This window comes from Eriocheir sinensis, chromosome 5 (assembly GCF_024679095.1).
Source record: "Eriocheir sinensis breed Jianghai 21 chromosome 5, ASM2467909v1, whole genome shotgun sequence".
NCBI classification, from domain to species: domain Eukaryota; kingdom Metazoa; phylum Arthropoda; class Malacostraca; order Decapoda; family Varunidae; genus Eriocheir; species Eriocheir sinensis.
In genome coordinates this window covers 19,201,072-19,218,954 of record NC_066513.1, presented here as the reverse complement: position 1 = coordinate 19,218,954, position 17,883 = coordinate 19,201,072, and the positions used below count along the sequence as shown (strand labels likewise).

The following is a 17,883-nucleotide window of genomic DNA, read 5'->3' as shown; positions in this document are numbered from 1 at the left end:
ACCTACTTATTTATATTTAAAAAAAAAAAAAAAGAACCCAGAGAGACAGGGTCTCTCTCCTTCCAGCCTCAACAATTCAACGTCTACATCAACGTCTTCCATTACTCCATTATAGCAATGACATAATAACGTCTGTGGTCAGGACTGAAAAAAAGTGGTGGTGGTGTGACGCCGCCGCGCCCTCCACTTCACGGCGGGACGAACGTCACGTTTGAACAAGTCAACCTGTGTACATTACTGTGCCGTCGACGGCGCCCCGCCGCCAAGCCGTTTGCCATTTCGATATGCGCGGCCAACGGCGGCCCACCACGGCGCCAAGTCGTTCACGTCGTCGGTCGATACGTGAAGCATCCATGGTTATTTGAGAGATAACTAAAGTGATCTTTTACATGAATGTCCTATGATGTAAAAAAAATTCTCTTGGTTGCTGTTTATTTATTTTTTTTTTTTCATTATTCATCAATGTGTAAGATTATCAAACATTCAGCAGAATAAAAGTTTGATCTCAAATGGCATTCCTTTCCTCAGAGGATTCACCTATGATAGAGCCAGAGTCACAAAGGTTTTGTATGGAGAAATTTACATAAGTCTGTCAATAGAGTAAGACTCTTGTTTATACGTAGTAATGAATGGATGGTAAATCTGTAAACTGAAAAAATGTGAGAAAGCCACAAATTCTTGGCTACATGGAGGAAATAGCACTTGAAATAGCCAAATACTAAAAATAGTACAGTAGTAGTAGTAGTAGTGCTCTTCCTATAATATCCTGTATGCCCAGTTATTATGCTTTTGTAACACATTAAACAGTATAGAAAGTAGATAATATTGATACCAGTGACCCAAAGGTGAAATTCTATAAGAGTTAATTAATTAATAATGTTTGTAGCAATATATTTCGGGTATCTCATTTCCCTATCCTGCACTGTAATCATTCCGTTGTTTGGAGACAGGATGGATGACCAGTTTCAAATAATCCCGCCACACCTGCAGGTTTGCTCTTGATGTGTAAGCATAGGAGGAATACTAGATCAAGGAAGAAGAAATGGGGGAAAAGAAGAAGTTAAAGAAGGAAGGAGAGGAACTATAAGGAGGAAAAGGACAAGGGGAATCAAAACAGAAAGACGTGACATTAATCACCCGGCCATCACATCATCTCCCTCCACCCAGCTTCAACGCAACATCTTTACATTTTTCGTTATTCCTTCAATCAAAGTCTTCCTGTCTTCTACCATTCATAATTATCGCCTCGTAACCTTGGTAGAAACACGTCGATACAGGTCATTTGCAGCCCTTCGAGCGGTATGAAATAGCTTGCATCTTGAACCGTCTCCATGGCAACGACGTGCCAGCGGGATGTGATTCGCTGATTGATGCTGCCATAAAAACCCTTAATAACAGGTTTTCGAGATTCAAATAAGGTTCCTTGGTTGTTTCTACACCTAAAGTACCCATATAATGAGTAGGGCGGAGTATATGACCGCCAACTATGCGTAGTTTCTGTAAATGAGGACATCGATGGCAGTCGTGTAGTGATCGAAGAAGCGGTGTTGCCATCGGGGGGGGATGGCGGGCCGCGGGGAGCAAGGACGAGCTGGGCCACGCAGAACACGGTGGGGCGGTGGGTGCAGGGACTGCACACGGGGAGGACTGTAAGCTGCCTGCACGTAAGGTGAGAAGGCACCTGATGTGGTTATCATTCCGGGAAACCATGGGCTGTATCATTTCAGCGGGCATGCGTCAGGATGCTGTCATGTCATCTCGCCAGTTTTACTTTATCAAGCGATGTAGTGTGTGTTTGTTTTGTCATCGGTATTCTACATCATTGAAGTCATTTGTTAATTATATAGTGAATAGATGAGAAGTTTGTATTCAGTACAATAAAAGCCCAATATAGTGAACATCGAACAATGAATTAAGGCTTTAACTGCGCGTTATGCAACACCTTAAATTAATTGTCTGAGTGAATTTGTAGGTATATGGTGTCCAAGGTTGACTATTGAGAGCTAGTCTTATAGGGAAATGGATCATTTTTAGATATTGGTGGGTTTTGGTACTATAATAGAGGCCATAAATAAATCAAGCTTATAAAATCCAGAGATGACGGGTTAATTGTTTGTTTAGGTCCACTGGATTCTTAAAGAGGGGTTTAATTGCTCCTCTTCAAATTTGTTACTTCAATATTATATTACGCTAGATGTTTTATCATGCATTGTGTTCATTATAACTTAATATAAATTATAGTTACTGTAAAGTTTGCATGATTATGACATCTGCGACCAGGGATGAATATAATCACGTAAGCATGAGGATGTCCCTCGGAAGTCGGTCGCCGTTAAGTGATCGACACGTACGAGACGTAACCAAAAAGTATTTGCATCAGAATCTTGTAACATTCTCAAAGACGAGTTAAGTTGTGACCTGTCGCCATGCTGAATGTTATATCTATTCCTCAGTCATCTGCAAATATTGGGTCTTCGATCCAGCGTGTCCCTCGTCAGTGCGCAGCGGGCGCGATGTCCTTCCCGGTGCTGCAGGTGGCGTCCTTGGCAGGTGACCCACCCCTGGATGAGGCCACGGGGCCAGGTGATGTCCTTCCCCCGGTGGCCAGCAACACACCTGTGCGCAGTGCTGTATATTCCATCGGAGAGTCGTCCAAACGGTCACGCTCAGCAGGTAGAGTATACCTATGTATATTACTAACAAATACGTACGAAAGTGATGAAAAGGCAACATGTGTTAAAAGGAAACGTCATTAATGTATAACAATACCTCGTGACAGGACTGATAGGATGTGGGCGTGTGGCACCCTTCACCCAGGTCGCACCTGCCACCGGCTCGAACCCCGCTCATCGCCCACGGTCCAGTCCGCGCCCCGGCCACCGCCGCCGCGCCCGCATCACGCCCTTCCCCACCGCGGCACAATCCAGGCACGAGAATAGTCACTGTGTCGGGCACGGGGCTGAAGGTAGCGGCGGCTCACTTCTGCCCAAATGGCGGCGGGGCACGGGGCACCACAATGCCGCCACCTCCTTGGCCAGTGGGATCAGCGCCCTCCTGCCCAAACCCTTTGCTGCCTCGTCCTCCCCAGTCATAGCAAGCAGCTCCACGTGCACGGTGGGTTGAAGGATGGCAGGTAGATGTACTTCAGAACCATGCAACATTTCATCAAAGTATATATATATATATATATATATATATATATATATATATATATATATATATATATATATATATATATATATATATATATATATATATATATATATATATATATATATATATATATATATATATATATATATATATATATATATATATATATATATATATATATATATATATATATATATATATATATATAAGTAATATTTTATAAAAACTGTTTTGTCTTCATTTCTGAAATGCTAATTAACTACTACCTGTTGAAGTCTGCTAATATTTCTAAATTTTGTTGTGTGCACAGGCCAAGGCCAGCCAGTGGTCAGGGAAGTGCTCTGTGCCCACTATCAGCATAGACACTCACTCCTCCTCTTCCTCCTCCTCCCTCTCCTCTACATCACACCCTGTCAAGACTGCCTCTCAAAATGGGGAATGTAAGGACATGTAAGTAATACATAATGTGACAAGTACGGTATCTCAGTGACTTGTTTTTACAGTTGTTGCTCATTGATGTAAATTAAGTGTTATTACTCAGGATTTGACAAGCTCTTATTTTGGAAGATCTTGTTTTAGGTGTTTTACATATAGCAGTTTAGCATCATCTGCCGCGGCCACCCGCTGGAGGGAAGTTTCCGTAAGGGAGCAAGGCATTGGAGATATAGATAGATAGGTATAGACAGTTTAACAAATCTGCCTATAATTTTTTTTGTCATTTCCTACCCTTCTACCTTCCCTACTGAGACTATATGAAATATTTGAAGTTAGAGTGATGATGATATATTGTATCGTTGAGCAAGTCTTTCCTTCCTCAGCATCAGCTTGGAGAACAGCAAGTATGTGACGGAGAGGATCCACAACCTGGTGTCGGCCTTCAGCCAGCGTGCCAACAGAGTTAAGGAACACATCACACAGCCCCCAACACCCTCCACAGATCTCTCTGAGGGAGGTAATTAAATGCTCAATATATTATTTTATCATGGCTCAGGCTACTTGTTTATTCTGTAGCTTGATATTTGATCTCATCCTGGATATATTATTGAAGGGAAGTAGTTTATGATTATAAAAAATTGTTTCACTAGTGAATACATATATTTTCAGTTTTTTCATTCATATGATTTTTTTATACCTTCTTGTATCCATGGAGTTTAATATTTCTAGTGGATTTTGTCATATATAATTTCTACTTTCATTAAAAAATAGGCTTATGATTTAGACAACATTAAAAGAAGATAATATAGATGCATATTATGTACCCTGATTCCTGTTGCTTGGGGCCCCTCAAGGGTCAGGCACAGATAAAAAAAATCGGTATGTACCATTCGCCCTACCTTGTAACCTCCATTTCTTTCACTCAGTTCCTTTCTTCTTCTTTTAGATATTAAAACACTGTCCTCTCATTTGACAGACAGAGACAGTCATTTACTTTCTTTCCAACAGCAGAGGATGGGCAGAACAAGATAGGGGAGGTCCGGCACACCCTGGACTCAATAGAAGGAGAAGAGCCAGCAACCAAAGGGTCCGACCTCCTCATGGTAGGCCTGGGGGGGCGGCAGGCATGGCTGAGGCATCACCTCCACCTCCTCACATCCAGTCTCACCTTCCCCAGGGCCTTTGAGCCTCAAAGTACGTAAAACACATACATGGAGCCTTAATTTTTTTTCCAAAAAAGTAAAGTATACTCCAGTTTTATATATCTTTTGTATTCAAATGTATAGTTTAATAATGTTTAAATATTAATTCTTCTATGATTAGACTGCCATAGTACATTTTATTTTTTTGTTTAATAACGTTGTATTAATACTTTCAGTTATTATTGAATATTTGTAATTCTAATACCTAGTACCCCGCACATACAGTGGGGCCATTATTAACGGTAACTGCTTACATTATGTATTCAATAGGCAAAAATTGAAATATCCTTAACATTGGTTCAATGAGATTTTGCCAAATTCACTCCAGAGTTTTCCTAAAATTTGCTCCGAATTCCTTTTGATTAGTCTTGCTATATTGCTAAGTTCTGAAGGATGTAAAGTATTTGAGTACTCAATTTAAAGCAACAGGGACAATATTATTTATGATTGGTGCCATATATCACCTTTTCCTTACTAGGAGACAGATGAACTGGCAATGCAGCATCAGCTTCACACTCAATCTGAACATGTGTCATCTTCATTACTTAAGGATTTTGTTAACAATTTTCTTCTCTCCAAATAGATATTTTCATACGGGGTAATTTCATTAACCAAAATTTCTTTATGAATGCATTTCATTTTGCAAGACCCCACAGTAAATGCCCGTGAATAATAATGGTGATCCTAATCATGTCATTAACACAAAGAAAAATGTATGCACTTTTATAACTTGTTATGAGGTATTAAAAAAATCATGTGTCCAGCATTACTCCTTTTCCCAGGTCGTCTGTACATCACATGGCTGCTGGTGGTGACATTTGCCTACATCTACAATGCTTGTGTCATCCCGCTGCGCTCAGTGTTTAGCCACTACCAGACTGATGACAACCTGGCATGGTGGCTGACTACAGACTGCCTGGCTGACCTCATCTACATCACAGACATAGTAGTGTTCAAGTCTCGGGTCATGTACCTGGACAACGGGTTTTGGATCAGCTCTGCCTCACTCACGCGGCGCCACTACTTTAAGACGGCTCGGTTCAGGGTGAGTGCTTGGAGCATTTTTTGTTGGTACCATGTATATGTGTGCCTGCATGAAATTATTTTTTTAGTAATTTGCCACAGATTTTGAAATGCTTTGTACTGGTGTTGATTAACTCAGAATTACATATATATATATATATATATATATATATATATATATATATATATATATATATATATATATATATATATATATATATATATATATATATATATATATATATATATATATATACTTTTTTTTCCAGTATGACCTGGTGTCCTTGCTACCTCTGGATTTGTTGTACTTTAAATTTGGTCCCATCTCCATCTTCAGGATTCCAAGGCTTTTCAAGGCAAGTCATTACTGTTTCCCATGTCTGAAACAGTCTTTTCAATCTTTTCGTCAACCCACGCTGACATCCACAGATTTATGATATTGGCCACACTGTTATTATTCTCAATGAAAATATTGGCATTTTAACATAATTCTTTCTTAATTTCAGTCACTTGTATGTCCTTGAAACCAGCATCTTAGAACACTTCTTGGCCACACATTGTCTTCTTACCACATCACAGATTCCCTTGATATTAGGGGCTTGAACTGGGAATAGCTAACATTTTTTAATTCTCCATGTTCCCCACAGATCCAGACTTTTTGGGAGTTCTTCAATCGCCTGGACTCAGTGTTGTCATCGCCACATGCTGTGAGGGTCATTCGCACCGTGCTGAACATGTTGTTCCTCATCCACCTCAACACCTGTGCCTACTATGGTTTCTCCAAACTTGAGGGGATTGGATCCAATAAATGGGTGTTCCAGGGAGTTGGCAATGCGTGAGTTCATGTAATGGATGTTACTATCTACTAGTTTGGGTGGCCATGGGATTCTATCCTTTAAGGGGTTCTGTGTCCCTGCCTAAGGCTTTTTCTAATTCCTGATCCAGAGAGGTTAGAAAGGAGTCTGCAACCCCTCCCTGTAAAATCCTAACCACTCCCGATACAAAATAAAGGTAGAGGCTGGAGTTCAGACTCTTGTCGTGATATAAGTTTTGACAAAGGATGCTCGCCGACTATGTCGATATCAATAAGGTGTTTGATTTAGTGCATTAGTCACTGGGATCTCCTGCAATTTCATATCTGCATATAATCATGGGATATCACCAAAACAGCATATTAGTAATTCCAGCGACAACAAAGCTTTATAAAAAACCCAATGAATCAGTAATAACACTCTCTCCCTTTTCAGGTATATCCGTTGTTTCTACTTTGCCACCAAGACAGCCACCAGCATTGGCAAGAACCCTAAACCCGAGAATAAGGCAGAATATGTGTTCATGACATGTTCCTGGCTCATGGGCGTGTTTGTGTTTGCTCTCCTTATTGGTCAGGTAGGCTAAAAGGATCGTATTAATTTTTCTGTTTGTGAATTTAACTAGTTGTATTTTATAGTAAGAGAGCCACACGTGGGGTCCCATCAGTGAGTCTTTGTATTGCCCAAATTCCACTTCGCTATTCCTTCACACGACCTCTGCGTGTCACAAAACACATGAGAAATTAATCCAGACCTCGAAAGGGTTTTACTAGAGACAGTTCGAACCCACAACCGGCGAGATGGGAAAGCTACTCCTTTTAACCAGTCAGCAAAAGAGGTACCCAAATTGCAGAGTGAGTTTGGGAGGCTTTCTCATCAAGCAGGTCAGGCACTACTTCTTAATTGTGTCAAACTCATCTTTAAATTAATGTTTTGGGGCTGGACAATCTCATCATTAATTCTCTTCCATAGTTCAATTCATCTTTATGGAAAATTGTATTTCTTTATATTCTTCAAGCATTTCTTTTTTCATTTCAATTTCCTCAGATTCGGGACATCGTGGCCACAGCGACGAGGAACCAAAATGAGTATCGGAGAGTTATGGACCACACTCAGGCCTACCTCCACCGCCTCAACCTGCCGACCACTCTTCAAGAACGGGTCCGCCTGTGGTTTGCCTACACGTGGCAGAGTCAGAAGACCCTAAGTACGTCTACACACACACACACACACACACACACACACACACACTTGCACATGCTCTATAACTATAGATTTATTTTTTAACAAAACCTTGCAAAATTTCTGCAAAGGTTACTCTGAAGCCAAAAGTTAAAAAGCAAACTTCAGTACTTAATAATAAAGTAAAAGCTCACTCAAGGTATTTAAAATTGCAAATTGCAAATGCATTGAAATATCATTATACATCAGGCAATATATCATTGACTAGAGTAGTGTCAAAAATGTCAATTAACTTTGACAGATGAAATGAAGTGTCTTGAGAGTCTGCCAAAGAAGATGCGTACAGACATTGCCATCAGTGTCCATATACAGACTCTGTCCAAGGTTCAGCTCTTCCAAGACTGTGACAAGGCTCTTTTCCGAGACCTTGTGTTGAAGCTGCAGCCTGTTCTTTATCTTCCTGGAGACTATGTGTGCAAAAAGGTACAGTGAATGTGTGTAGATTTGTTTGTTTGTGTGTTTATGTAATGGACCAAGCATTCTTGAAACGACATTAAAATTACTTACTGCCCTTACTAGTGATTCTCTTTGTTATACTGATGGGACACTGTGCTTCTGTTAATCACACGTCATACAGGTTCAGTGATCAGGGTGGGCACGAGGTCAGTGGTGAGGAGAATGTCATCTTTTGCCCTTAAGTATTTTTTTCCCTTCTTTAACTCCACCTCTTCCTCCTGCAGGGTGAAGTGGGAAAGGAGATGTACATTGTGCAGTCTGGCCAGGTGCTGGTGATGGGAGGTGACAAGGTTCTGGCTACTCTGGGGGAAGGCAGTGTGTTTGGGGAGATCTCCCTCCTTGCCCTGGCTGGTGGGAACCGGAGGACAGCTAATGTCAGGTGGGTGGGTGAAAGATTAACCCAAGAACATCAGTAGACCCTTTTTTGGGCTTTCACGAGTCATGGCTGTGGTACGGTGGACCCTAAAAAGGGCTCGCCATAAAATGCCTAATTTGAGCTAATTGTAAGCGGTGGTGGCATAGCACAACCCACCTTGAATGCCTTATGTCAATGTGGTGGATGAGTGATTTTGAGGTGGGCTTTTTTGTCATGGGTGGTGCTGTAAGGTCATGGCAGACTGAATTAGCTATCCATACAGTAATCACTTGTCAAATTCTCTATAGTTCACAACAAGCGACTCTCGGCTAGATGCCACGCATCACGAGACTGTTTATTTTGTAACAAACACCACCCAAAAAGAATGGAGTTTGAGTAAAAGTAAATATTTTTAACGGCTTTATGGTTATGAGAGGAGTACTCTGATGTACGTTCCATGCTCTTTTATTAGTCTCAAAATGCTGAGTAATTTTGTCGTTTCTCGGGCACTTCTCGGCTTTCCCATAGCCGAAGCCCACGGGTTAAGGGACTAGTGGATAGGTAATATCAGGAGGAGTGGAATGGTGAGCTGATCCTGTGTTTGGCAAGAGAGGTATTGGCATGAGGCTGATTGTGCTACATTGCTTCGTTTATCTTCATGTCATTATAATCTTTTATCTCCATTTGTTTTCTCAAGTACCCCATTGCTCCCCTTAATCTTGCAAATGTCACTCTTTCTTCACCCATTTCTCTTTTATACTTTCGTTTTTTTTCTTTGTTTTCCAGATATTTCATTGATACCTTCCTACCAAAATCCTCATCTATTCTCGCTCTACTTTCCCTAATCAGTCTTTTCACCAAAGCCTTACTCTCTGTACTTTCTCTCCTGTCTCTCTCACTTCTTTGGCACATTTCTCATTCTAATAACAAAAAATATTGACTAATATTCTTCTGACACCAATAATAGTAAAAAAAAATTTGATCATGGGCTATTTGTTACCTTCTTTTCCATAGGTCTCGAGGGTTCAGCAGCCTTTTTGTGCTAAGTAAGGCAGACCTTCAAGCAACAATCAAGGACTACCCAGAGGCCCAGGAGATACTCAAAAAGAAAGCAAAGTTAGTCTCCACTCGATGTCAGCATTTGTCCGTCAATCACTCACCCTCCCTACCTTGCTACCACCCATGTCTTTTTCATTAGTGTTAGGTTGAAGCATGTAAGTGAAACCATACAAGATTTTTATGCAAATGGTTGAATGCTTAGCAGAATAAAGCATTGGGCAGGTTTTTGTTATTTCTTTTCTAATATTATCTCCAGTTGAAAGAATGTAATTGTACCAGTGAGATATTATTTGTGTTGGATATATTTAGTTGCTCCAAAATATGCTACCAGGATTCTTAGGTATGAAGCCTCTGCCTGAATCTGTGTATATAAGAGACTAATCCCCATTGTAGCAGAAACAAAATATTCAGCAGAAAACTTTTTGTGCTTTATATTTGAAGTTAATCTATAACTGACTCTCTACAAATGACATCCTTTGCAGGAAGCTGATTCAACAAAATGAGGAACGGGAGCGACAGGAGCCTACAGCTGATGAGAATGTCATCATCAAGTCAAGGGAAGCCACACCCAAGCTCCTCCACACTGTGCTGCAGGTTAGTCCAGGCCACAGCATGCAAGGAAAGCTGAGTGTCTGAGGCTGTCAGAGAGAAGAACAGCTACTGCCAACCATAGGGGCTGTGTTCTGGTGTGAATGACTGAAAGCAATTTTAGCTGTCTTGAATATTTCTGCTGTTACATTCTTTTGTTGAATCCTATAAGTAGGGTTGCAAAGGGTGGGAAAATTTCTGGAAAATTAGAAAGTCTCTGGGAATTTTGGGAATTTCCAAATTTTTCACATGTATTTGTATTAATAAACAGACCAATATTGGTTAATATAACTATTAAAATGTTTTAAGCAACAAAAATTGTATTCTCTAAAGGTTAGGTTAAGTTTAAGGAACTTTCAAACACATGATATCCAGACACCTATAGCATAAATTAACAAAGAAACCCTTCACTGTCTTATATAGAAAGTTTCATTCAGTAAGGAAGAATAGGTGATTTTTCTAAGTCAAGACATACAGTAACTTTTTGTGATTTTGTTAGGTTAGGTTAAGTTTAGGGCATCTTCAGACACATAATAGGCAACAGCATATGGCACAAAATAACAAAGAATGAGCTCACTCAGTCAATCAGGAAGCATATATGATATTTCTGAGTCAAGACATATGGTAACGTTTTATGATTTTGTTAGGTTACTTTAAGTTTAGGGTATCTTCAAACACATGATAGCCAGCAACTTATGGTATAAATCAACAAAGAATTACCTCTCTTTGTTGTATAGAATGTCTCATTAGTTAGGAAGCATATATGAATTTTCTGAGTCAAGACGTATAGTTATTGTTTTGGGTTTTGTTAGATTAGGTTAAGTTTAGGGTATCTTCAAATACATGATTGCCAGCACCTTACGGTATAAATCAACAAAGAACGACCTTACTTTGTTGTATTGAAAGTCTCGTTAGTATTTCAGCTTATATGATTTTTCTGAGTCAGGACCTATAGTAACTGTTTGGGCTTTTATTAGATTAGGTGAGGTTAACTGGAGGGCCACATGTGCCTCAATAGGCATCACTTAAACCTTAAACAATCCTGCCTGCACCACCACCGGGCTAAGGGACATTCACTGACAGCCCCCTAAAACTGAAGTCTTAAGAGGAAACAATAACCTGTCTCAAAAAAAAAAAAAAACAAAAAAAAAAAAGCAGCCCAAAGGTGCCATAGGCAAACTTGCAACTTTTCTTCAATTCTTAAAATTCCCAAAAATTCCCATGGAAAGTTTCACTGTTCAAAATTTCTGAGAATTTTGCAATCCTACTTATAAGTCGTGGCACATGAAGTGTAGTAGTGTGGAAAGCCAGTCAAGTAGCTATAATGGGGAGGAGCAGCAGCTACCAACCGAGACTGATGGTGCAGTGGTAGCTGTTATGATTCAGTGTGGCGGTGAGGTGCTCAGGCCTCAGCTACAGTACTGTTTATTGGGAGAATAGTGGTGCCCTTCAACACCAGCAGGATTAATGACCTTTGCTGCCAAGTCTGTCACTATACTATCTACAGGTAACTCCTTCTGTGCTGAGGATTATATAGGACAGGCTATTCATAGCTGAATCTGTTTTGTGTGGTTTGTGGTGGTATCTTCCCTTTCCTCAAATAAACTGTTTTGTAAAGTTGGGAGATCTTGTATCTGAACCCAAAACCACCCCCCTGACCCTTAACAGGTGGTTCGTCCAGACTCCTATACAGCAAGTGTTATTCGGAGGTCGTCCCGCTCGTCCCAGAGCTCCCTGCCACTCTCCTGCCCCTGGACCTCCTCCCAAGCCTCCCCCTTCACCTCAGCCTCCTCTTCCACCTCCCATGATCCTAATCACAGAAGGTCCAGTAGGAGCTCTGCCTCAGGCCATAGAAGGTTCCTTGTTTCTTTGTCCTGTGTTGTCTGTCTCATTACCGGTTGTTTGCAGTAGGTTGTGTATGTGCTTATGTTGCCCCCGATGCCTACTGAGTAGCCCTGTGTGGTTTCTACAGAATATTGTGTATGTGTGTGTCTTTGTAGACCCTAGCATCTGCTGAGTATCCTGCCTTGTGCCTCCATATAAGTTTATGTATGCCCACAGGTCTGTTGAGGAGCCTGCATATTGTTTTGTTGAATGGTGTTTGTCTTGGTCCAGACAATTGTTCACAGAATTACAGTAAAAATTTTTATAACCTGGTTTGCATGGGACCAGTCTTGTTGGATTTTTGTAATTGCTTTACATTTAAATGGTAAATGTATACAACATGCTACCAGCTGATTGACATCCCAATAATTGTGCCAGAACTGCTGGCACCTGCTAACATTGAGGCTAGCTGCATTACACCAAGTACTTCTTTACCTCTGGCGCCTTGTCAGTATTGTTACCGATACTCTTGGTTTTGTCATCTTCAAGTCTCAGTACTTAGGGTACTGAAATTACAGAACCTACGATGCAAGCTGACATTGACATCCCAACAGTCATGCCAGGATTGTTGGTGAAGAGGATCAGAAGGTACCAAAGTAGCAACTGTAAATACATGGCCCATCTTGCCATGACTCCTCAATGCTTAACACGACACATCTGTTAGGCCTGCAGTGCTCAGATCATTTCCCATTCCTTTAGTATCACAACATAAATGCCACATGCCAACTATAACAACACACATTGTGTGTATCATGTCTCCTCTAACTGAGCAAGCTGACCCAATATTTTAGTAATTTCTTATTTCTGTACTGTGTGACACCAAAACTAGCCAAATCTGTGAGACCTGCAGTGCTTAGAGAGATTTCCCAATCCACTCACTCAGCATATGAAAACACACACCATCTATAATTCTGGGACAAGCTGGGCCATGCTGTTACGGTAACTTTTGGTTTGTTCAAAACAACAATTGGGTTTACTGGGCTGTCAGTGACCAGATTATTAAAAAAAACTTTTACTGGAGATCTATATTTTGCTGGAATTCATGTTACCAGGTGTTTGTTAGTGTCCTGTATGTATCTGTAAAAGGTTCCTTGTGCCTTTTTATTGTTTTGTATATGGGCTAGATGATGAAACATATTTTCCCCTAATGACTAAAAGAAACTTGTATTCAACTGGAAATTTCTCTTCAGGTCATCTCTTGAAGTACCTGCAGCCTTGGCAGGCCACAGGGATAGCACCGTGGCTAAAGTGAGTCTGTCTGAGAGTTTGCAAGAAGAAGAGGAAGAGGAGGAGGTAAGGTTTGTTTTAATATTTTATGCCTTACTCCTACTCTGATAATTTAGTGGCAGTGAATGTTATTTTTCTTGAATAAATTGCAACAGTATTTTTGCTTTCAGCTTGGCTACCTGCCATTTTTATAAAACAATTTTTTCTTTCATTTTCATCACTTTCATACTGGTTGTCTTCATCTTCCCTACCACCCCTGTCCCTCTTCACCCCCTTCGCAAAACACTCTTGCATCTTCTGTCCTTTCTCAAGGAATGTTAAACTGTACCGGTAAGTCTTATGTTGGAAGACTCAGATCTTTGTCAGGTGAACTTACGATCACATTTGTCTATATCATGGACCTTTTTGTCTTCACCTGCTGCTTCATGGACTGCTGTTACACCAACCCAAGTTTGTGGGTGATTCTTGAAATAGTCTTCAATTCATGAGTAATAAATGATAACTGTCAGTATTTCAGTAATTCTCCATTCCTTTCTCACATCAGTTTGTGATCGTGGAGACTTGCAAAGAGCCAGCCAGTCCTGCCTCCTCCTGCCGCAGCCACCACACCACCATCACCCTCCACCACTCCTCTCACCCCTCCAGCCCCATTCCACACCCTACAGCTTCTCCATGCATGTCTTCATCATCACATGAAGATGTTTTTGACTCAGACTCAGACACTGAGAAGCCGCTAGCAGGTCAGGGCTATAGTAAGGGAGATTCACATGGTCAGGGGAGTTGTGAGAGTGAGTCCAAGGGATACAGGACTCCTACCCCGGAGCACTGGTGGCCTGGCGTCAGTAAGTTCAATGAGTCTCTTGCCTCATCACAGCAAACATCAAAGGAAGACCTTATACAGCTGTCACCAATAAAGGAAAAACAAACAGTCCAGATAACCACAGAGGACTCCAACAAAATCAAGCAAGTTTCTAGTGATTTGCTAAACACAGAACAGCAGCATGTTGGTGGTCAAGACACTGTTTCAGGAGGGGACAGAAATTCAGCTGTTCAGACACCTGCAAGTGATTTACCAAATGGCTCTGTCACTAATAGTTTCAGCACAGCTAATGATATTCAAAAGATAAATGATAATGTTGGAGGACAGTCATCTCACTGTTCACCTGCCATGACCCAACAAACAGTCAAAAGAGCTCAATCAAGTACCATGAAAAGTACCAGTGACAAAAGGAAAGGTAGCAGCACCAGTAGCAAGGAGAGCCTCCAGCATGACAGCAGTGCAAAGGAAGACAATCCTTTCACTGACCCTAATGAGGAATCTAAGAAAAATATAAAGCAGACAAAGATTTCTGAAAATTTGGATCAAGTTAACATGTCATTTCAGCCACAACATGCTGAGGAATCAAGCTGCGGCACAAGCACTAATGAATCCAAACATGGCCAAAGCAAGAGTGCCAAGCAGCTAAATGAAACACCGCTCTCCAACACAGAGCTCCTTGCCTCAGCGCACCAACCCACCAGCATCAGTGCCGGCAGTACCGAGAACCTGCTCATCAAGGTAATTCAGTACTATAACCCTCATTGCAGTTAGCCAGTCACTACCTTTCCATCCTTTCCTCTGCCTTACCTATGACTTATTACCACCTGTCTTTTCCCATACAGTATGTGGGAGTACACAAATGAAAGAAAACTTTGAAAGAGGATGCATCTAATTGTGCATAAAAAATCAGAGTACACATTGTTTTGACTAATGTTTGGGGTTATTATGCTTTTTTTTTTTTTACAGTTTGGGCTGAATCATGGCAACAAAGAGAGGAGCTTTTTCAGCAGCTCACCGGCCCAGGAGTCCCACACCTCAGCCTCCCCCGTCTCTTATGACCTGTTCCTCACCGAACTCTCCAAGACAATGCCCAACACCTTTGACCAGGTGTGTACTGGTGCAGAGAAGTGTTGATATTGTAGTCTTGCAATAATTTGTTGGGTTTTTATTCATGGAATTTTGTGTATATCTGAGTTCTCCATGTTGAAATGATGTGCAGATCCTGTGTTCACTACCTCCCAACTAGTCTCCTAGGTCCCATTCCCTGTCTTTTCCTCTGCCTAAAGTAGTGACGGTTGCTAATTGTACCACTGACTTGAACTTCAATCTCTTTTTACATAAATAAATCATCCTTAACATCATCAATGAGATTATTTTATGGTTCAATTTTTTTGCCTTTCAAAGACAACAAAAAAATCCTCAGCCAACCTAGCAACAACTCCAGGAAGGGGACAATGTTTAGTAGAATGATTATAGTAATTTCAATATTTTCACTTAGTAGTCTATATGCATCTCTTGGGTAATGGTTTTGCCTTTGGTTTGAATGTCCTGCAAAATGTGTACTACTACTACTACTACTAATGATTTCAGATGTGTTAGAACTCAGATGTTTCCTTCTTTACTTCCAGGTACCCATTCTTTCTAGCCCTTCCCTGTCTCTCAACTCAGGAGGTTCCCTGCCCTGGCAGCAATCATCCTTGCTCTCCCCTCCTCCCCCCTCCCCCTCCAGCACCATGGTCCCACACCAGATTTCCTGCTCAGCCATTGTCCATCGGGAATGTTCCTCACCCGAAACCTCTCCTTTTGATGCCCAAGAATCTAAGCTGTAATTATTGATCAGAACATAATCCTAAGATTAAACTGAACTGGCTACAACCCCACATTGTAAAACCAAATCCATCAGTGGCCATCTCAAAAAAATAATTTTCTCAATTATTTTGGTTTTAATGTCTCTGCTTCTTCAAAACATTTCTAATGGTATGATGGCTTGCTATGAAAAGTAATTGTCATACAGTTCAAGCTTAGTAAAGTCTATGGGGTATAATTTGATAAGTTAAACAATTTTTTTTGTGAATCATAATCAGTCTTAAGCAAATTTGTAACAAGTAATTGCACTTTTTCAGACTCATTTGTCTCTGACCCTTGATTACTTGAATCATAATTTTTTGACATGCTTTTTTTTGGATAATTATTAATACATTTGCAGCCTCTTGGTGAAGCATAATTAATATCTTTGGGTTTAGTAAACAAAGAAATTCCAAATATGATAACAGAATCACAATAATAGTAGTTATTTGTGATGCCTTTATAGTTCTATAACAATGCATAATAGTGGTTGCCTTACTAGTAGTGAAAAAAAATACTATTGTATTTGTAGAAATGCAAAATATTGCATTATTGTCAAGAGTTCTTATATTTGATAAGTAAATACATGAAATTTAAATATGGCTACTTCCAAAGGTTAATATAGTATATGTAATATTTATATATAGCCATCTATATATCTGTCTATAATACTATATATATTTATTTATATTCATCTTTATTTATTTATTTCTTTTTTTTTCAATTTTACTTATTTATCAATTTCTTCATTGAAGGTAAAATATCTTAACTAGATCCATATTGCTTGGTAGCCCAAATGATGTTATTTTGATTAAGTTCAATAAAAATCGAATTTGAAGTATATATTCCATGACAGATATTGAATATTATATTAGTTGTGTGATATTAATGCCTTTAGATTTATATGAAGGGTACTTGAGGTTAGCAAATAAATTTTGCATAACTTTTGGTTATAGGAACTAAAAAGTGTTTGCAGAGGAGATTGAAAGGGTATTGAATATAGGCAACTCATGCCACAAAGCTCTGCCATGATGGACATTGACCTGCCACCACCAAGAAATTCCTAACTTGCCTTTGCAGGGGTAAAACAGGCACCTTGTTACAGAGCCATTGAGGGAGATTTCAGTAAAAGATGTTAACTGAAGATACGAGAAAGAGTAACTGACAACACTCAGTAAGCTAAGTTTGTTGAGGTCAGGGCTCTTCAAAACACAGGTCCACAAAACCAGTGCTGTTTTGCATTACTGCTTAATGAGTCGACATCTTTGTTGTCTATTACCCCTCCCTCCCCCAAAATTAAGCTGTCATATGTTGTACTGTGCTATCAAAAGCCTTGCAATAAGACCATGAGGGTTATACATAAACCAAATTTGAATGGAGTAAGGTCAAGTAAAATATGATTCTGAAGATCATGGGTCAAGGTTACTAGCAGTAGAGGAAGGAAATAGTTGGGACACTAAGGGCATTTGTGTGCCACTATTAGATAAGCACTTGAAAGTGAGAGGAATATGAAATATTTTCTTAATAATATTTTAGAAACACCCATGGGCTCCATGTTGTACTGCAGAAAGCCTTACTGTATCTGAATAAAATAATCTATTTATAGAGAATATATTATATATTTACTATTATAACAGTGGATAATATATAATAAATATGTTATATAGAGTAATTTTTGTTTTACCAGATGAATTTTATATTAATAATATACATCTTAAATATCCCTCCTACACAGTACAATACGATAGAGTATCTGACGGCTCCATGTAGCAGTAGTGTGGT

At 40.0% G+C, this 17,883-nt stretch overlaps 1 protein-coding gene across 9 annotated transcripts; it reads left to right on the top strand.

The window, feature by feature from the left end:
* Positions 1-374: 374 nt before the first annotated feature.
* LOC126984820 (cyclic nucleotide-gated cation channel beta-3-like) lies at positions 375-17,769 on the top strand. 9 transcript variants are annotated; one of them, XM_050839004.1, is made up of 20 exons: positions 375-1,669; positions 2,484-2,673; positions 2,818-3,114; positions 3,464-3,603; positions 3,972-4,105; positions 4,597-4,782; positions 5,573-5,835; positions 6,083-6,169; positions 6,461-6,648; positions 7,061-7,202; positions 7,673-7,832; positions 8,109-8,290; positions 8,548-8,702; positions 9,693-9,794; positions 10,220-10,331; positions 11,994-12,181; positions 13,400-13,502; positions 13,981-14,994; positions 15,223-15,363; positions 15,885-17,769. In XM_050839004.1, the coding sequence occupies exons 2-20, from the start codon at positions 2,566-2,568 to the stop codon at positions 16,083-16,085; spliced, it is 3,903 nt and encodes a 1,300-aa protein (XP_050694961.1). In that variant the 5' UTR covers positions 375-1,669; positions 2,484-2,565; the 3' UTR covers positions 16,086-17,769. The 9 variants fall into 9 exon arrangements, 7 of the variants coding, with proteins under 7 accessions (XP_050694961.1, XP_050694928.1, XP_050694950.1 ...); XM_050838971.1 differs by having other exon boundaries at positions 2,780-3,114; XM_050838993.1 differs by having other exon boundaries at positions 2,454-2,673.
* The last annotated feature ends 114 nt before the right edge of the window (positions 17,770-17,883 follow it).

Coding starts and splice junctions, on each gene's coding strand:
- LOC126984820 (XM_050838971.1), top strand. CDS start 2,514: ATGTCCTTCCCGGTGCTGCAGGTGGCGTCCTTGGCAGGTGACCCACCC. Junction 4,783..5,572: donor CAGGGCCTTTGAGCCTCAAA/GTACGTAAAACA, acceptor TCCTTTTCCCAG/GTCGTCTGTACATCACATGG. Junction 7,833..8,108: donor GCAGAGTCAGAAGACCCTAA/GTACGTCTACAC, acceptor TAACTTTGACAG/ATGAAATGAAGTGTCTTGAG.